Genomic DNA, 22,019 nt, shown 5'->3' with positions numbered 1-22,019 from the left:
AAGATGGATCAGTGGCAGTTATACTGATGAGATCTACAAGATTAGATAGTGTCTTACTAATCTCTTTTGAGATATAAAAGAGAGAAGTGAACAGAGAGATGTGTGGACCTCATACCACCAAGAAAGCAGTGCTGGGAGCAGGGCGTGTCCTTTGGACCACAGGTCCCTGTGCTGAGATACTCCCAGACCAAGGGAAGACTGATGACGAGGACCTTCCTCTAGAGCCATTAGAGAGAGAAAGCCTTCTCTTGGCACTGAGGCCCTGAGTTTGGACTTCTAGCCTACTAGGCTGTGAGAGAATAAACTTCTGTTTGTTGAAGCCATCCACTTGTGGTATTTTTGTTATAGCAGCACTAGATGACTAAGACAGTGAGCCACCAAAAGACTTAGATTACAGCCTCATCTATGATAACAGTTTACTTACTGTTCTATGGCTTGGGCCCTTCTTGTTCTTAGGAGTTCCATTCCTCCATCTGTCACCTACCTCTGGCAGAGGGCAGCTCTGTGGGTAATAGTATGAACAATGAGCCCTATGTGGCACTAAGGCTGGGAATAAAAGGTGGCCCTGAACTGTAGTGTCTTTGGAGAACTTCACCAAGACTATCAGCCCCACCACCGCACAGCATTTTGGTAAAATTTAAACATATCAGCTCAGTATTTCCATCCTTAAAATTGCTTCCTAGCTGCATTTGGCAACTCTGAAGCATTCTGTTATGGAAAAAAAACTTAGATGTGATGGGGAGTGGTGACACATGTGACGTGTAGCTTTGGATCCTTGAAAAAAAAAAGTGCGATTGCGATATAGTGGTATAGGACTGGGATTCAGAAAACCAGGATTCAAACCCCCATCTCTACTTTTTTGCCAGCTATACTACCCAAGTCTTTTAATAAAAAATGGAGAAAAAACAGTTACTAAATACTTTCTAAGTTTCAGGAGCTGAGCTAGATGCTTCCACATACATTTATCGCCTTTCATTTTCAGCACAGTTTCACAGAGTAAGTATTTTACAGAAGAGAAAACTGAGCATCAGAGAGGTTAGAGAGGTTAAGTGGCTTTCCCAGCGTCAAATAACTAGCAAATGGTAGAGGTTGGGACTTGAATCCAGGACATTAGACTCAAAATCCATCATGCATTCCACGATTCCAACCTGCCTCTGAAGAATAATATCCAACAAAGACTTCTGCTTCTGGTCAAGAGAGATACAGGACTGGATTGACCCTTATGCCTGAACCAGCTACAAATCTGGACGAAATATATCAAACAATGTTTTTGAAGACATTGGACACCAGGCAATGAAGGACAATCATCTCTGAGAGACAGGAACCAAATGAAGCAATCCCTATGATTGCCCCAGCTTATTGCCTGGGCTGCAACGCAGGGAGGGGAACTCTGGCAGAGACCAGTGATCTCCCTGAGTGGAGGTGATAGAACCAGGAGTCCAGGGAGGCTAACGCAGATAGAGATTACAAGGCAAGGTACTGGAAAGAAAAAAGGCGCACAGAGAAAAACTTCAGAGAGCTATAGAGGGTCCTCCTGTATTACGTGGCTAAGTACTGATGATTACATGTGTGTACAGAAACTATACAAGGAGTAGAGGGAACAATCCCTGAAGTTCACGCAGATTGAGAAGAATTCCTTTTCTCATCAGCCAGAGCAGGACAGCCCTTAATTCACGGGGCATTGGGTAGGGTACTCAGGAGTGTTTTTGCCTCAATAGTGAACTAAACACTGCTCTGGTCCTGCCTAACAAACTAACACGTAAAAGGACCAAAAGGTTTCCAAGTTACTTAACTGCATCCCAGAACAAAGTTCAACATTTATAGGAATAAAAAAATATCTGGCACCCAACAAGTTAAAATTCACAATGTCTGATATCCAATAAAGGACCTGTGGTGGCACAGTGGCTAAACACTCGGCTGCTAACTGAAACGTTGGTGGTTTGAACCCACCAGCCGTTCTGTGGGAGAAAGATGTGGCAGTCTGCTTCCATAAAGATTTGTAGCCTTGGAAGCCCTATGGGGGCAGTTCTACTCTGTTCTGTAGGGTTGCTATGAGTTGGAATCGACCCAATGGAAGTGGGTTTGGTTTTTGGTTGGGCATCCAATAACAAATCACCAGGTATGCAAGAAGCAGGAAAACATGACCTATAATAATGATAAAAAAAATCAGTCAATCAAAAGAGATTCAGAAGTGATACACACGATAGAATTAATAGACAAGGACATCAAGATGATTATAATTGGATTCTACATGTTCAAGAAGGTAGAGAAAAAAATGAACATATTAAGTTGAAACACAAAAGTTAAAAAAAAGAGTAAAAAATCTAACTTTCAGAGATTCAAGCTACAATATCTGTGTTAAAAAAACATCACTCAATAGGACTGATGGCAAATTAGACATTGTACAAGGAAAGATTAGTAAACTTGAAGACAGCAACAGAAACTACCCAAAATGAAACAGAGAAAGAAAAAATAATTTCAAAAATCTAAAGGGCCTCCATGAGCTATGGGACAACTTTAAGAGGCTTAAAACATGCCTAATTGAAGCCCTGAAAAAGAGGAGAGATGGGAGAGAACAGAAAAATATATTTGAAGAAATACGGGCAGAAAACTTTCCAAACTTGATGAAAACTATGAACTCACAGACCCAAGCAGTTCAATGAACACCAAGTACAAGAAACATGAAAAAATTATACCAAAGCACATCACAATCAAATTGCTCAAAACCAGTGATAAAGAGAAGAGCTGAAAAGCTGCCATAGGAGAAAAGGCACATTATGCACAAGAAATAAAGATAAGGATCACATCATATTTCTTTTTGGAAACAATGCAAGAAAGAAGACAGTGAAGCAACATGTGAGAGAAAAAAACAAGGCAAAAGCTGTCAACCTGGAATTCTATACCCAGAGAAAATATCTTTCAAAAACAAAGGTGAAGTAGGTGCTTTTTCATACACACAAATGCTGAAAGAATTCATTAGGAGCAGATCTGCCCTATAAAAAAATGTCAAAGGAAATTCAGGCACGAGGAAAATGATACCAAATGGAAATCTGGATCTATATGAAGGAAGGAAGGGCATACATAATGTATGATTCCATTTTATATGAAGCTCTAGAAAATGCGAACTAATCTGACAGCAGATCAGTGTTTATCCGGAGAGGTGGGAGGGAGGGGCAGGGAGAAGAGACTACTGGGCATTAGGAATCTTTTGGGGGTGATGGGTATGTTCATGATTTTTATTGTGGTTGTGGTGTCACAGGTATATGCATATGTCAAGTCTTATCAAATTATATTTTTGAAATATGTGAAGCTCACTGTATGTCAATTATACCTCAATAAAACTGTTAAAAAAAAAAGAATAATACCCAGTAATCCTAAAACTGCCATGAAATTCTCTTTAGAAAGAGGAAGGATACATTTCATAAGCAAACATTTCTAGGGCCCTTTACACTACACCTTCAGAGCCATTCATCTTATTTAATTCTCAGAGCTATCAGCCAAACGGGGCTAATAATGATACCTTCTCTATTCTCACAGGATTGTGGAGATGACCAAATGAGAGAAGGATGAGAGCTCTGTGTCAACAACACTAAAGAGGCTATGAGGTGGGCATGCTGGGCACCGTGCCAGCTCCCAAAGGTGTTTGACTCCAATAGAAAAAAAAATGATTTCAATATTTTTCTAGACCTTTTTGCAAGGAATTTTTGTTTGTTTTAACCTTTTCATTTTACAACGTGGGATAAATGCCATCCAAGTCAGGGGATTTCTAGCACTTGTGAACTTTCAGGCTGCAAGTTCACATTTAAAGGGTAAGATTTAGTTGTTTTCACATCGCTAGTTGTGATCCCCTTTCCTTCAGCAGCCCTGAGAATGGTTCCAGGAGGTGGTTGTTAACAGGTGCTGATTTCAATGGTGCTTAGATGGACACTTCCCGAGAATCATGCCGTCTTTTATGTACAATGGTGCAGGGGTTTTCGAGACCTTTAAGTTCTTATGAAAACAGTCTATTGTGGAATGCTCTGCTATTGTTGCTAAGTGCTGTCGAATCTTCAGTAGTTAGCTTCCACAGAACTTGGTAACTGTAATGAGTCTTCAACATCTGCCTCCTCCTCTCCTTCCGCCTGATACTAGCCTACTTTTTCAAACTCTTTTCTTTAGCCTATCCCAACAGGCTTCTAACTGATCTCCTCTCCTCTTTTCTCCCCTCTAATTCATTTTACACAGAGCTGTCAGATTAATCTTTCAGAAACAATCATCTTCCTTGTTCAAAAATTTCTTCAACAATTCCCTATTAGCTGCGGAGTAAAACCCCCACACCCATCACTACATGTTAGTCTATTTTATCTTCTTCACAGCACTTATTAGAACCTGATATTAACTACTTATTTGCATATATCTATAATATAGATATATATATATCATTAAGAGCTTGGCTGCTAACCAAAAAGTCAGTAATTCGAATCCACCAGCTACTCCTTGGAAACCCTATGGGGCAATTCTATTCTATCCTATAGGGTTGCTATGAGTTGGAATCCACTCGATGGCAATGGGTTTGGGTTTTGATATATATAACATATTTTTCCATCTCCAGAATGTAATCTCCTTGATGGCAGGAAGTATGTCTGTCTTGGTGTTTGCTGTATCCCCGGCAGCCTTCCATTCTGCCTGGCAGTCAATAAATATCTGATAACTAACTGACTTCCATAACTATTTTTTAAGTCTCTACTTTGTGCCAGGTTATGTACTAGGTGCTGGGGATTCAAAATTAAATGAGACACAGTCCCTGCCCTTGAGAAGTTCACACTCTGGTGGGCAGAGATGACGTATAAAGGGACAGTCCCAGTATAGTGTAATAGGTGCCATGTTAGGAGGAAGCACAGAGGAACAAGTGCCTAAACCAGCTTGGAGTAGAGTGGGGAGATAAGTCAGAGAAAGCTTCCCAGAGGAGATTGTGCTTAAGCTAGAACTTTAAGGTGTGAAGATATGTGTGTGGGAAGGTAGAGGTGAAAGAGGTAATTCCAGTCAGAGAAAAAGGCATAAAACACCATGACACGTTATGGGAACTAGAATTAGCATGGTTCGAACACTGTGTGAGGACTGGGAGATGATACAGAAAGGTAGGAGGACAGCAGACAATCAATGCCTTTGCATGCCACATGTAAGGAGTATGGCATTATCCCATAGACAACTGGGAGCCACAGGAGAGCTTAAAAGGAAGAAGTGGGCTGCTAACATGCGTTTTCCATCTCTGAAGACAAGAGGGTTAACATTAAGCCCAAACTTTAGCTGCCACAGATGCAAATAACGCTAGTCCCCAATCTCTCTGTTGTGTCTGATGGACACAACCCTCACAACTAATCACCTACCCGACAGATAAAGGGCTTTGTCCACCATATACTCTTCAGTAAAGCGAATGTGGCAAAAGTTCTTTTTGCTCTTCCGAATAGCAATGATCTCTCCACACTGTTCAAATACTTCCACGATGATCTGCTCTGTCCCATTTTCAGGCAGGCCACCCACAAAAACTGTTTTGCATCCTGGTGGTCTCTCTCGGGTTGCAGGAGGTGGAAGATCTGTATAAGGGCAAAAAGCATTTGAAATTAAAATGTTTGCTTGGGACAGAACTCTTAGAAACCTAACATTTCCCAGAGATAGCCCTACTGTCCCCATCGAACTTTTGCCTAAGAGTGCCAGAGTATGTGGCCTCCAAGGTACTTATTCCTGATCAACAACAAATTGGTTGCATGAGCCTGAACATCACTTTATTCAATCGTTTGTTGACCATGATGTCTAGAGGATAAAGACCCAGGCCCATCTGTTCGTCTCATCCAGATTTCTTTAGTTTTTTTTTTTTTTCACTTTTGTTGTGACATCCAACAATGCTCAATTTTCAATTGTTTCTAATAAGATGACAGTTAATGGCTGGAAAACTCACTCAGTTTAACTCTTACTTTCAGGAGTTCTCAGAACCAGGGTCCCGAGAGAAGGGGTTTGTTTAATTCAGATTGTATTTACAATGAACTCTTTGTGTTCATGCTTACTGAAAGAACTGTTTCAGGATTAATTTGACAATGATGGAGTATTTACAAAAATATTTACAGTTGCCAGAATGATGCGGTTACCAAAGTCAGCCAGAGTAGAAATCATTCCCTTTTTTGTTTTCTGATGTCAGTGAGCCCTTCCTCAAACTCCTTGCTGAAGAGGTGAGGTCAGGGTCAGTCACACAGCATTTAGAAGGAGGAATGAAAGACAGCAGGAAAAGTAAGCTCCTCTGGGAAATCATTAACTAAAGTGAGATAAATTTGGCCATAGAGAGTCATTAAACACCTACTTAATGAGATGATTCTCCCTCTGCTTAAAAATATACTTTCTACTCACTCATACATAAACCCTGTCATATCTGCCAGATCCTTGTTGCTATTTATATGTATCAAAGCATTTTCCAAGTAAAATCCTACAGTTCATAGCCCAAAAAAACAAAGCATGATGGCCATGGGTTTTTCTAGTGTTGCTTTTGTATCAGCAAGGATTTATTTTGTGTAATCCGTTCTTTTCATTCAGCTCTTAACAACAATTTGCCCCGCTCAAGATTTGGAGAGCTCAACAACCAGTGATCACAGCTCACATGCAAAAATAAATGAGCCTCACTTGTAGATTTAGGCCAATGTCCCGACCTGATAGTTATCCAAGTTGGCAAGTGGTTGATTTGGGAGCTTCCTTGCGTGTCAGCATCTCTAGCTTCCTCACTTCATTACCACTGTCTGTCTTAACGGTGTGGCTCAGAATCACCAGTTTCTCATGATGTGCCCTTTCCCCCTCTATTTAGTAGATAAAAAGGGTATAGGGATTCAAGGAACTTATACATTTTCTGTCCATTTTTTAAATGTCTGTAATTTCAAGAGTTGATTGTACTGGATTTTGTTCTATGTGAGAGGTGTGGAGAAAAAGAGAAGATAACCTAGTGAGCAAGAATTTAAAATGTCTTAGTCATGGCCACTGAAGAGGTTGCAGTTTTGGCCAAAAAGAGGAAGATGAGGTCCAGAACTTGCCTGAGACTTATGCTTCTGAGTTTTTAAGACCTGGAAGGGATTCTAGATGTCACTTTCTACTTTGGTGGCAAATCAGAATCAACTTGGGAGTCAAACAAACAATGACTGGGACCCACCCAAGAGAGTCTGATTTGATTAGTCTGGGTACACCTGGGCATTGGATTTTCATTTTAAAACCTTCTTAGATAATTCTGATGTGTAGCTAGGGTTGAAAACTACTAATGTAGTCTATGCCTCTCATATTACCTAAGGAAAAACCTTAGTTGAGTGAGATTAAGTGAGTTGTTCAAGGTCACCACATCAGATAAAAGACAAAGAGCATAAACTTGGAACAGGTAAACCTAGATTTAATCTTAACTCAGTTACTCACTATCAGTATGGCCTTGGAGGAAAGTATATAACCTCTGAGAACCTCATTTTTTTCATCTGTAAAATAAGGATACTACTCCCTACCTTGCAGGTGGTTGTAAGGATAATTCATAATATACTGTCTATAGGAAACCCTGGTGGCGTAGTGGTTAAGTGCTATGGCTGCTAACCAAAAGGTCAGCAGTTCAAATCTGCCAGGCACTCCTTGGAAACTCTATGGGGCAGTTCTGCTCTGCCCTATAGGGTCACTATGAGTTGGAATCGACTCGATGGCAGAAGGTTTTTTTTTTTTATACTGCATATGGTATAGTGCCTAGTACTTGGTAGGTTTCCAATAAGCAGTAGTCATTATATTGCTATTATTATTTGCTATTACAGAACCCAGGTTTCCTAATTCCCAATCTAGGGTTTTCTAAAGCCCTACCACAAGTCCAGAGGGAATGATAGCTATGAGCTGACCTTGTCAACTCTCAGCTCCTTCCTTTACCCAGATCTTTAGACAAGGGTAGTGTTGGGAAAGAAGAACACTTATGGAGAGAAGTATCTACAGCTGTGAAATAATATGGTTTTGACCATGGAACACAATTCTGCCACTTACTACAAAGATAAGGAATCTTTAAGAGCATTCATACAGTTAGAACTATGTTTTTAAAACAAAGGCTTGAAAATAAAATTCTGTCTTAGAATAAAAGTCTTATGAAGTTTGCTATTTTTTTTATGGTAAAGGATCCTTTTGTGAAGCAAAGAATCACTTTTTTTAAGATAACAGACCTACTTACCAAAATAAAGAAGAAAAATATAAAGTCTCACTAAAAAAAAAAAAATCTACAAAAACAAAAGAAATGAAAAGGAAATCCACAAACAAGGAATTTAGCATAGGAGAGTAAGACGAACAAAGAAAACGTTAGCACCACAAAAAAAAGCACTACAAAATGACAGCAAATAAACTCACATCTATCAATAATTACACTGAATGTAAATGGCCTAAATGCACCCATAAAGAGACAGAGAGTGACAGAATGGATAAAAAAACAGGATCCATGAATATGCTATTTACAACAGACACACTTTAGAAACAAAGACGTAAATTTATTAAAAAATCACAGGATGGAAAGCAAACAGCTATCAAAAGAGAGCAGGAGTGGCAATACTAATCTCAGATAAAATAGACTTTAAAACAAAATCCACCATAAAAGACAAAGACATGCACTATAAAATGATTGAAGGCACAATCCATCATGAAGACGTAGCCATAATAAACATCTACACAGCTAATGACAGGGCTCCAAAATATATAAAACAAACTCTAACAGCACTGAAAAGAGAAATTGACAGTTCCACAATAATAGTAGGAGACTTCAACACACCACTCTCGGTAAAGGACAGAACATCTAGAAAGGAACTCAGTAAAGATACAGAAGAGCTATAGGGCACAATCAGCCAACCTGACCTCATAGACATATATACAACACTCCACCCAACAGCTGCAAAGTACACATTCTTTTCCAATTCACATGGAACGTTCTCCAGAATAGACCACATCTTAGGCCACAGAGCAACCCTCAATAAAATCCAAGACACTGATATAATACAAAGTATCTTCTCTGACCACAGTGCTATCAAAGTAGAAGTTAACAACAGGAAGAGCAAAAAAAAAAAAAATCAATTACATGGATACTGAATAACAACCTGCTTAAAAACCACTGAGTAATAGAAGAAATCAGAGACAGAATAAAAAAAAATTCCTAGAATGGAACAAGAATGAAAACATATCATACCAAAACCTTTGTGACACAGCAAAGGCAGTGCTCAGAGGTCAATTTATAGCAATAGGTGCACACATCAAAAAAGAAAGGGACAAAATCAAAACTTCAGCTACACACTTGAACAAATAGAGAACAGCAAAAAAAGCCCACAGCCACCAGAAGAAAGGAAATGATAAAGATCAGAGCAGAAATGAATGAAATAGAGAACAGAAAAACAATAGAAAGAATCAACAAATCCAGAAGTTGGTTCTTTGAGAGATCAACAAAATTGACAAACCACTGGCCAAAATGACAAAAGAAAAACAGGTGAGGGTGCAACTAACCCAAATAAGAAATGAAATGGGGGACATTAAAACAGACCTAGCTGAAATAGAAAGGATCATAACAGAGTATTAACAAAAAACTATACTGCAATAAATTTCAAAACCTAGAGGAAATGGAAAAATTTCTAGAGACCCCCTACCTACCCAAACTAACATAATGATGTTGAAAATCAGAACAGAATCATAACAAGAGAAGAGACTGAAAAGCTAATAAAAAAAAATCCCAACAAAAAAAGTCCTGGCCCAGATGGCTTCACCGAAGAATTCTACCAAACATTCAGAAAAGAGCTTATGCCAGTACTACTCAAATTATTTCAGAACATAGAAAAGGAAGTGATACTTCCAAATTCATTCTACGAAGCTAGCATAACCTTTATACCAAAACAAGGCAAAGATACCACAAAAAAAGAAAATTACAGACCAATATCTCTCATGAATATAGATACAAAAATTCTCAACAAAATTGTAGCCAATAGAATTCAGCATGATATCAAAAAAATACTATACCATGACTAAGCTGGATTCATACCAGGTATGCGAGGATGGTTCAACATTAGAAAATCAACCAATGTATTCCACCATATAAATAAAAGGAAAGGAAAGAATCACATGATCATTTCAGTAGATGCAGAAAAGGCATTTGACAAAGTCCAACACCCATTCCTGATTAAAAACTCTCAATAAAATAGGTATAGAAGGGAAATTTCTCAACATAATAAAGGGCATCTATGCAAAACCAATGGCCAACACTATTCCTAATGGAGACAGACTGAAAACATTCCCCTTGAGAACAGGAACAAGACAAGGATGCCCTTTATCACCACTCCTATTTTAACACTGTGCTGGATATCCTAGCTAGAGCAATAAGGCAAGAAAAAGAAATAAAGGGCATCCAAATTGGTAATGAAGTTAAACTGTCCCTATTTGCATATGATATGATACTATACATAGAAAACCCAAAAGGCTCCACAAGAAAATGACTGGAACTAATAGAAAGATTCAGAAAAATAGCAGGATACAAGACAAACATACAAAAATCAGTTGGATTCCTATACACCAATAGAGAGAATAATGAAAAAGAAATGAGAAAAACAATACCATTTATAATAGCCCCTAAAAAAATAAAATACTTAGCAATAAATTTAACCAGGGATATAAAAGACTTATACAAAGAAAACTACAAAATACTACTGCAAGAAACCAAAAGCGATCTACGTAAGTGCAAAAGCATACCATGCTCATGGATAGGTAGACTCAACACTGTGAAAATGACAATTCCACCCAAAGCAATTTACAAATACAATGCAATCCCGATCCAAATACCAGTAACATTCTTTAAAGAGATGAAAAAACTTATCATTAACTTTATATGGAAAGGGAAGAAGCCCCAGATAAGTAAAGCACTATTGAAGAAAAAGAATAAAGTAGGAGGACTCGCACTACTTGACCTCAGAACCTACTATACAATCATGATAGTTAAGACAGCCTGGTACTGGTACAATGACAGATACATCAACCAGTGGAACAGTATTGAAAACCCAGATGTAAATCCATCCACCTATGGTCACCTGATCTTCAACAAGGGCTCAAAGTCCATCAAATGGGAAAAAGACAGTCTTTTAAAGAAATGGTGCTGGCAAAACTGGATGTCCATCTGCAAAAAATGAAACAGGACCCATACCTCACACCATAGACAAAAACTAATTCAAAAATGTATCAAAGACCTAAATGTAAAGCCCAAAACTATGAAGTTCATAGGAGAAAAAATAGGATCAACACTAGAGGCCCGAATACATGGTATTAACAGGATATAAAACACAACCAACAACACACAAACTCCAGAAGATAAGCTAGATAACTGGGATCTTCTAAAAATTAAACACTTATGCTCATCAAAAGACTTCACCAAAAGAGTAAAGAGAGAACCTACACGCTGGAAAAAAAAATTTGGCTATTACAAATCAGACAAAGATCTAATCTCTAAAATCGACAAGAAAATCCAACACCTCTACAATAAAAAGACAAATAATCCAATTAAAAAATGGGCAAAGGAAATGAACAGACACTTCACCAAAGAAGACATTCAAGTGGCTAACAGACACATGAGGAAAGGATCACTAGCCATGAGAGAAATGCAAATCAAAACTACAATGAGATACCATCTCACCCTGGCATTACTGGCAAGAATCAATAAAACAGAAAATAACAAATGTTGGAGAGCCTGCAGGGAGAAGGGAACTCTTATGCACTGCTGGTGGGAACGCAAAGTGATACAACCACTTTGGAAGATGATACGGCACTTCCTTAGAAAGCTAGAAATAGAAATACCATATGATCCAGCAGTTCTACTCCTAGTAATATATCCTAGAGAAATAAGAGTCATCACACAAATAGACATATGCACACCTGTGTTCACTGCAGCATTGTTCACAATAGCAAAAAGATGGAAACAACCTAGATGCCCATCAACAGATGAATGGATAAACAAACTGTGGTACCTACATGGAATAGAGTATTACACAACAATAAAGAACAATGATGAAATCTGTGAAGCATCTCATAATATGGATAAATCTGGAAGGCATTATGGTTAGTGAAATAAGTCAATCACAAAAGGACAAATATTTTAAAAACTCATGAAAAGGTTTACACAAAAAAAGAAACAATCTTTGATGGTTATGAGGGATGGGAGGGGTGGGAATGGAAAAACACTAAACAGACAAGAGGTAAGTGGTAACTTTGGTGAAGGGTAAGACAGTACACAATACTGGAGAAGAGGGCACAACTTGTACAAGGCAAGGTCATGGAAGCTCCATAGATACATCCAAACTCCCTGAGGGACCAAATTGCTGGGCTGAGGGCTGTGGGGACCATGGTCTTGGAGAACATCTAGCTTAATTGGCATAACATAGCTTATAAAGAAAATGTTCTAATTCTACTGTGCTGAGTAGTGTCTGGGGTCTTAAAGCCTGTGAGTGACCATCTAAGGTACTCCACTGGTCCCACCCTATCTGGAGCAAGGGAGAATGAAGAAAATCAAAGACACAAGGGGAAAGATTAGTCCAAAGGACTAATGGACCACATCTACCACAGCATCCACCAGACTGAGTCCAGTACAAAGAGATCATAACAGGGGGTCTCAGACAGAGCTGGAGAAAAATGTAGAACAAAAGTCTAACTCAAAAAGAGAGACCAGATTTGTTGGCCTGACAGAGACTGGAGAAACCCTGAGAGTATGGCCCCCGGACACTCTATCAGCTCAGTAATGAGGTCACTCCTGAGGTTCACCCTTCAGCCAAAGATTGTTATTGTTGTTGTTAGGTGCCTTCGAGTTGGTTCCGACTCATAGCGACCCTATGCACAACAGAACGAAACGCTGCCAGGTCCTGCGCCATCCTTACAATCGTTGTTATGCTTGAGCCCATTGTTGCAGCCACTGTGTCAATCCACCTCGTTGAGGGTCTTCCTCTTTTCTGCTGACCCTGTACTCTGCCAAGCATGACGTCCTTCTCCAGGGACTCACCCCTCCTGAAAACATGTCCAAAGTATGTAAGACACAATTTCGCCATCCTTGCCTCTAAGGAGCATTCTGGTCGCACTTTTTCCAAGACAGATTTGTTCCTTTTTTTGGCAGTCCATGGTATATTTAATATTCTTTGCCAACACCACAATTCAAAGGCGTCAACTCTTCTTCAGTCTTTCTTATTCATTGTCCAGCTTTCACATGCATATGATGCGATTGAAAATACCATGGCTTGGGTCAGGTGCACCTTAGTCTTCAGGGTGACATCTTTGTTCTTCAACACTTTGAAGAGGTCCTTTGCAGCAGATTTGCCCAATGCAATGCGTCTTTTGATTTCTTGACTGCTGCTTCCATGGCTGTTGATTGTGGATCCAAGTAAAATGAAATCCTTGACAACTTCAATCTTTTCTCCGTTTATCATGATGTTGCTCATTGGTCCAGTTGTGAGGATTTTTGCTTCCTTTTTGTTGAGGTGTAATCCATACTGAAGGCTGTGTGGCCTTTGATCTTCATTAGTAAGTACTTCAAATCCTCTTCACTTTCAGCAAGTAAGGTTGTGTCATCTGCATAACGCAGGTTGTTAACGAGTCTTCCTCCAATCCTGATGCCCCGTTCTTCTTCATATAGTCCAGCTTCTCGGATTATTTGTTCAGCATACAGATTAAATAGGTATGGTGAAAGAATACAACCCTGACGCACACCTTTCCGGACTTAAACCAATCAGTATTCCCTTGTTCTGTCCGAACAACTGCCTCTTGATCTATGTAAAGGTTCCTCATGAGCACAATTACGTGTTCTGGAATTCCCATTCTTCGCAGTGTTATCCATAGTTTGCAGTCGAATGTCTTTGCATAGTCAATAAAACACAGCTAAACATCCTTCTGGTATTCTCTGCCTTCAGCCAGGATCCATCTGACATCAGCGATGATATCCTTGGTTCCACGTCCTCTTCTGAAACCGGCCTGAAATTCTGGCAGTTCCCTGTCGATATACTGCTGCAGCCATTTTTGAATGATCGTCAGCAAAATTTTGCTTGCGCGTGATATTAATGATATTGTTCTATAATTTCCACGTTCAGTTGGATCACCTTTCTTGGGAATAGGCATAAATATGGATCTCTTCCAGTCAGTTGGCCAGGAAGCTGTCTTCCATATTTCTTGGCATAGACGAGTGAGCACCTCCAACACTGTATCCGTTTGTCGAAACATCTCAATTGATATTCCATCAATTCCTGGAGCCTTGTTTTTCACCAATGCCTTCAGAGCAGCTTGGACTTCTTCCTTCAGTACCATCGGTTCCTGATCCTATGCCACCTCTTGAAATGGTTGAATATTAACTAATTCTTTTTGGTATAATGACTCTGTGTATTCTTTCCATCTTCTTTTGATGCTTCCTGCATCGTTTAATATTTTCCCCATGGAATCCTTCACTATTGCAACTCGAGGCTTGAATTTTTTTTTCAGTTCTTTCAGGTTGAGAAACACCGAGCGTGTTCTTCTCTTTTGGTTTTCCATCTCCATCTCTTCGCACATGTCATAATACTTTACTTTGTCTTCTCGAGAGGCCCTTTGAAATCTTCTGTTCAGTTCTTTTACTTCATCAATTCTTCCTTTTGCTTTAGCTGCTCGACGCTCAAGAGCAAGTTTCAGAGTCTCCTCTGACATCCATCTTGGTCTTTTCTTTCTTTCCTGTCTTTTCAATGACCTCTTGCTTTCTTCATGGATGATGTCCTTGATGTCATTCCACAACTCGTCTGGTCTTTGGTCACTACTGTTCAATGCGTCAAATCTATTCTTCAGATGGTCTCTAAATTCAGGTGGGATATACTCAAGGTCATATTTTGGCTCTTGTGGACTTGCTCTGATTTTCTTCAGTTTCAGCTTGAACTTGCATATGAGCAATTGATGGTCCGTTCCACAGTCGACCCCTGGACTTGTGCTGACTGATGATATTGAGCTTTTCCATCGTCTCTTTCCACAGATGTAGTCAATTTGATTTCTGTGTGTTCCATCTGGCGAGGTCCATGTGTACAGTCGCCGTTTATGTTGGTGAAAGAAGGTATTTGCAATGAAGAAGTCGTTGGTCTTGCAAAATTCTATCATTCGATCTCCGGCATTGTTTCTATCACCAAAGCTGTATTTTCCAACTACCGACCCTTCTTCTTTATTTCCAACTTCTGCATTCCAATCGCCAGTAATTATCAATGCATCTTGACCGCATGTTTGATCAATTTCAGACTGCAGCAGCTGATAAAAATCTTTTATTTCTTCATCTTTGGCCCTAGTGGTTGGTGCGTAAATTTCAATAATAGTCGTATTAACTGGTCTTCCTTGTAGGCGTATGGATATTATCCTATCACTGACAGCATTGTACTTCAGGATAGATCTTGAAACGTTCTTTTTGACGATGAATGCAACACCATTCGTCTTCGAATTGTCATTCCCAGCATAGTAGACTGTATGATTGTCCGATTCAAAATGGCCAATACCAGTCCATTTCAGCTCACTAATGCCTAGGATATCGATGTTTATGCATTCCATTTCGTTTTTGACGATTTCCAATTTTCCTAGATTCATACTTCATATATTCCAGGTTCCGATTATTAATGGATTTTTGCAGCTGTTTCTTCTCATTTTGAGTCGTGCCACATCAGCAAATGAAGGTCCCGAAAGCTTTACTCTATCCACGTCATTAAGGTCGACTCTACTTTGAGGAGGGAGCTCTTTCCCAGTCATCTTTTGAGTGCCTTCCACCCTGAGGGGCTCATCTTCCAGCACTATATCAGAGAATGTTCCGCTGCTATTCATAATGTTTTCACTGGCTGGTGCTTTTCAGAAGTAGACTGCTGGGTCCTTCTTCCTAGTCTCTTAGTCTGGAAGCTCAGCTGAAACCTGTCCTCCATGGGTGACCCTGCTGGTATCTGAATACCGGTGGCATAGGTTCCAGCATCACAGCAACACAGAAGCCCCCACAGTACGACAAACTGACAGACACGTGGGGAAGCCAAAGATTAGACAGGCCCATAAAACAAAACAAGATTAAAGGGCCACACCAACCCAGGGGCAAGGACTGAAAGGCAGGAGGGAACAGGAAAGCTGGTAAAAGGGAATACAAGGTCGAGAAGGGAGAGTGTTGACATGTCGTGGAGCTGTTAACCAATGTCATAAAACGATATGTGTACTAACTGTTTAACGATAAACTAGTTTGTTCTGTAAACCTTCATCTAAAGTAAAATAAAAATAATAATTAAAAAAATCAGTTTTTTGAATTTTTTGAGTTTATATAGTTAGATCCACCTTTATTTAGGTCCACTGAGAGATTCTAAGGAATGTACGGTGACTGCTGCAGCTACATGTAACACCAACAACCCAAACAATCCTTCCCCTGACTACATTTGTCGGATCTTTAAATTCTGTGATGAAGTCATCACCCTATTGAGATACTGTGATTCTTCTGCAGTCACTGTCTGCTAAGCAAAGGGGCCTAAAATCCACCAAGAGCAGTGTCAGGAATGTTGGGGATTTATTTATTTTCCTTGGGTAAATGTAGAAAGCCTCTCTGATAGCATTTGCTGAGATTTAGGTGTATGCCACCAAGCAAGGCAATGGTCTACACTATCTTCCTTAAATAGATAGCACCTATTCTTTAATTAACAGTCCAAAGCACTAGGACTGATTTTCTAATCCCCCTGAAATACAGTGATCTGGACAGAGAAACAATATCCCCATAGGAAAGCAAATTCCAAGTCCACCTATTAATCAGGTAATGTGCTAAGCTTTTGTAACACCCCAGTCACCACTCAGGATGGAGAAGAAAACTTCCATGTAAACAGATTCAAGATAACTGGGAGTAGAAAGCACTCTAATCTCTGATAATGGAAAAGGAGGAGCTTCTAGCGATTTTAACTACATCCAAGCATCCACTCTGGGGAGCTGTGTTGGGGCAACCGGCAATAGGATCAGAGTCATTGCTGATCTTTGAGAGAACTGAGGCAGGGAGAAGCATAGAGGACCTATAAACCACTTGCATATTCCTTTTCAAAGGAGCATCACAGATCACTCAGCTGGTTTGCCAGAAAGTTACACAGTGCAAAGCCTTCAAGTTGATTTTATTAGGCTGCCAAGATTGAAGGCCCCCTAGATAGTCAGCAGGGATAAGATTTTTTTTTGTTTTTAATGTAATCCCAACTGATTGGAAACAATCAGAAGGCTGGTAAATATTTATTAATGCTCAATTTACCCACTTTCTCTAATTCTCTTTATATGTAGAACCCTGCCCTGGGAGCCAAAATGGGATCTGCCTGTTTTGTGATGTTCCGGCTTCTGAGTGTTTCCCCGTGTGCTGGACACAGGCAGCAGATGATATTTCACCATCTATTCACTATTCACTGTTATTTCACAATAGACTCAAAGATGTAACCTCTTCATATAGGTCTAGCAACTGAAGTGAAAAATTTTAGCAAAATTGACTTCTCTTGAAGTGGTTTCTCTGGAGAGATGGCACTGCCCTCTTCTTTCACCCCCAACTGAGGTGCCAACTGGGAATTCAGTAAATCTCTGACAGCCACACAGTGAAAAAAAAAAAATGTAACTGTGTTTCAGAGAGCTTTCTTTTGCCAAATCTCCAACTTCTGGGAGTCAGAGGATGTTGCTTCTAGGACAATGGGGTGCTCGCCATTTATCTTTAGAAGACTGATGCTCAGTCTGCTCCAGTCTGGTTACAGCCATTAAAATCTTACAAGATGGTTTTGGCCTAGTCTAGATCAGAGAGGTTAAGTTACTTACCCAAGATCTCATGGCTAGTTAGTGGTGAAGATCTGGGATCTGAAACCAGGCATGTCTCACATCAGAGCTCAAGTCTTAACCATTATGCAATACTGCCTGCTCCAGTGAAGGTTCAAAGCTCTGTGTGCCACCCACCGATTTGCTCTTATTTTTCCTAATATATTTTGAGGGTTATTAGCTAGGTAAATAATTATTATGGTAGCAACAGTTTTAATGTAAAGAGATAATTTTAGAGCTAGGTGAACCCTTAGAGATAATCTAACCCAATATCTTCACTTTACAGACAAGGAAAACTGAGACCCAGGGAGGCTATGTGACTAGCCCCAGATCCCACAGCTCAGTACACTACCTAATTACCAGTTGGAGTTTGAATTAGCTTTCTGATATGAATGGAATACAATTCCTTTGACTTCTTGTCTGGTAGTCTGTCTGCTATACTGTAATACCATTTTTGTACATTTGATGTAAATTCACCTAGGAAATCTAGTGGGCAGTTGTCTATATGTGCCTGAAGCTCGGATGGGAGATATAGACTGAAAATACAGATTGGAAGTCATCAGCATATGGTGGTAATAACCCCATACTCTCTTAGTTTGCTTCTAGATCTCTGAGCCCTCCCTCTCATTCTCCTTTTACCCATCCCTCCCTCTCTTCCTCCATCCTTCAACAAATATTTATTGAACACCTACTATGTCTCAGCCACTTTTCTAAGTGTTTGGATATATGAGTAAACAAAAGAGTCAAAAACCCCTGCTTTTGTGGGGTTTGTTGTTGTTGTTAGGTGCTGTTAAGTCAGTTCTGACTAGTAGCAACCCTACGTACAACAGAATGAAACACTGCCTGGTCCTCCACTGTCCTCACAATTGGTGTTACGTTTGAGCCCACTGTTGCAGCCACTGTGTCAATCCATCTCGCTGAGGGTCTTTCCCTTTTTCACTGACTCTCTACTTTACCAAGCATAAGGCCCTTCTCCAGGGACTGGTCCCTCCTGATAACATGTCCCAAAGTACGTGAGATGAAATCTCACCATTCTTGCTTCTAAGGAACATTCTGGCTGTACTTCCTCCAAGACAGATTTGTTCTTTCTTCTGGCAGTCCACAGTATATTCAATATTCTTCACCAACACCATAATTGAAAGGCCTCAATTCTTCTTCAGTCTTCCTTATTCATTGTCCAGCTTTTGCATGCATATGAGTCGACTAAAAATACCATGACTTGGGTCAGGTGCATCTTAGTCCTCAAAGTGACATCTTTCCTTTTTAACACTTTAAAGAGATCTTTTGCAGCAGATTTGCCCAATGCAACATGTCCTTTGATTTCTTAACTGCTGCCCTGGTGGTGCAGTTGTTAAGAGCTATAGCTGCTAACCAAAAGGTCGGCAGTTTGAATTCACCAGCCTCTCCTTGGAAACCCTATGGGGCAGTTCTACTCTGTCCTATAGGGTTGCTATGAGTTGAAAGCGACTCAATAGCAATGTTTTTTTTTTTTGTTTTGTTTTGGCTTCCATGGGCATTGATTGCAGACCCAAGTAAAATGAAATCCTTGACAATTTTAATATTTTCTCCATTTATGATGATGTTACTTATTGTTCCAGTTGTGAGGATTTTTGTTTCCTTTTTTTTTATGTTGAGGTATAATCCATACTGAAGGCTGCAGTATTTTATCTTCATTAGTAAGTGCCTCAAGTCCTCTTCGCTTTCACAAGCAAGGTTGTGTCATCTGTATACTGCAGGTTGTTAATGAGTCTTTCTCCAATCCTGATGCTGAGTTCTTCATAAAGTCCAGCTTCTTGGATTATTTGCTCAGCATACAGATTGAATAAGTATGGAGAAAGGATACAACCCCAACACACATCTTTCCTGATTTTAAACTACTCAGTATCCCCTTGTTCTGTTCAAACGACTGCCTCTTGATCTATGTACAGGTTCCACACGAGCACAATTAAGTGTTCTGGAATTCTCATTCTTTGCAATGTTATCCATAATTTGTTATGATCCACATAGTTGAATGCCTTTGCATAGTCAATAAAACACAGGTAAACATCTTTCTGGTATTCTCTGCCTTCAGCCAAGATCCATCTCACATCAGCAATGATATACCTCATTCTACATCCTCTTCTAAATCTGGCTTGAATTTCTGGCAGTTCCCTGTTGATGTATTGTTGCAACTATCTTCAATAAAATTTTACTTGAGTGTGATATTAATGATATTGTTTGCTAATTTCCACATTATGTTTGATTACCTTTCTTTGGAATGGGCACAAATATTGTGGGGTTTACGTTCTATAAGGGAGACTATAAACAATTACTCTAATAGGTATATAACATAGTTTGTTAAAAGGTAACAAGTGTTATGTAAAAAATAGAGAAGGTAAGCAGCATTGGGAATGTGATGGGGAAAGCTGCAACTTTAAATAGGTGGTCAAGGTCACCGAGAAAGTGACACTTAAAGAAAGACCTGAAAGAGATGAGGGAGTTATTTATGCGGATGATTAGGGGAAGAGTATTCCAGGCAGAGGGAAGAGCCAGTGCAAAGGCCTATGATGGAAGAGTACCCGGTGTGTTCAAGGAATGGCATGTAGGCTGATGTGACCGGAACAGGGTGAGTGATGGGGAGGAGAGTATTAAGAGATTAGGTTAAGCAGATAATGTGGGAGAGGGGAAGGGCAGATCATATAGGGCCTTCTATATCATTAAAAAGAAGCCGTGGTTGCACAATGGTTAAGTGCTTGGCTGCTAATCAAAAGTTGGTGGTTTGAACCCACCAGCGGCTCCACAGGAGAAAAGACCTGGTGATCTGCTCCCGTAAAGATCACAGCCTAGGAAACCCTATGGGGGAGTTCTCCTCTGTCATATGGGGTCACTAAGAATTGGAATCGACTTGATGGCACACAACAACAACAACAATGTGCCATTAAAAGGGCTTTGGCCTTTATTCTGAGCAAAATAGGGAGCCATTCAAGTATTCTGAGTAGAGCAGCGACATGACAGAACTTAGGTTTTAAAAGGATCATTCTGCCTAGTCTGTTGTGAATAGACTGTAGTGGCAAGGGTGAGAGAGGGAGACCAGTTATAAGGCTACTGCGATAGTTGAGAAAATGAATCACGGTGGCTATAAACTGGGTCATAGCAGTAGTCATAGTGAGAGTAGTAGGATTCTAGGTATATATTTTAAGGTAGACCCAAGAGAATTTTCTAACGGATTAGATGTGATATGTGAGAGAAACAAAGGAGGTAAAGATGACCCCTAAATTTTGGCCTGAGCAACTAAAAACATCCAGTTGCCACTAAATGAAATGGGGAAGTATGCTAGTAAAGTGGGTTTTGGGGCAAAGATGAGGAGTTTAGTTTTGAACGTAATAAGTTTGACATGTCTAGGCAAGGAGACATGAGTTTAGAATTCAGATGCTAGGCCGTCTGAGTCAGAAATACAAATTTGGGTGTCACTGGCATATATACGGTTTTTTAAGTCTTGAGATTGGATAAGATAATCAAAGGCATGAGTATAGATAGAGAACAAGTCCAAGGACTGAGCCATGGGGCACTCCAGTGACACAAAGTCAGGGAGAACAGAACATAATTGGTAAAGGAGATTGAGAAGTAGCAACCAGTGAGGTGGGAGGAAAACTGGTAATGTGGTGTTCTGGAAGCCACGTGAAGAAAGTATATCAAGGAGTAAGGAGTAATCGATCGTGTCACATTCTGCCCTTAGGCCAATTAGGAAGAAAACCGAGAAGTTACCACTGGATTTCGCACCCAATATTTACATGGACATGCACGGAGTGATTAACCAGTGGCTTAATTTCAGTACTTTCCATGCGGAAGTGGTCCAGGAGAGGGGAGGGTTGGAGTTGGGCTGGAGAGGAGTGTGAGGTCAGGAAATAGTTGTACTTGACTGGACTCGAAAGGTGGGTAGGTGGCAAGTAGAAATGATGGATGGAAGACAGTCACATGAAGCAGACCAGTAGAAGGCTTTTGAGGTCAGGAGTTAAAGTCTGTATTTTTGAGCAATGGGAGCCACAGGAAAATTTCAGGGTTCTGTTTATGTGACATGCATTTGGACGAAGTGTCAGGTGGGAGAGAGAGAAAGGAATTGATGATAAAGATACTTTCTAATAAAGCTGACTTAGAAGCGACTGGAAGGGGGTGGAAAGAGATTGTGAGCATTCCGGAATCACAGGACTTTATTGCTGAGAGGAACTTCA

At 40.0% G+C, this 22,019-nt stretch overlaps 1 protein-coding gene across 7 annotated transcripts in view; it reads right to left on the bottom strand.

The window, feature by feature from the left end:
• The window catches only part of ENOX2 (ecto-NOX disulfide-thiol exchanger 2), a 348,995-nt gene that overhangs the window by 57,548 nt on the left and 269,428 nt on the right, over positions 1–22,019 (bottom strand). For all 7 annotated transcript variants that reach the window (XM_049873404.1, XM_049873403.1, XM_049873405.1 and 4 more), the window contains one exon: positions 5,367–5,573. In XM_049873404.1, the coding sequence (XP_049729361.1) occupies positions 5,367–5,573 (207 nt within the window). The remainder of the gene's footprint in view (positions 1–5,366; positions 5,574–22,019) is intronic.

The sequence above is a fragment of the Elephas maximus genome, chromosome X (genome assembly GCF_024166365.1).
Source record: "Elephas maximus indicus isolate mEleMax1 chromosome X, mEleMax1 primary haplotype, whole genome shotgun sequence".
NCBI lineage: Eukaryota > Metazoa > Chordata > Mammalia > Proboscidea > Elephantidae > Elephas > Elephas maximus.
Note: the sequence above shows the minus strand (reverse complement) of the source record. Positions and strands in the feature narration are given on the sequence as shown.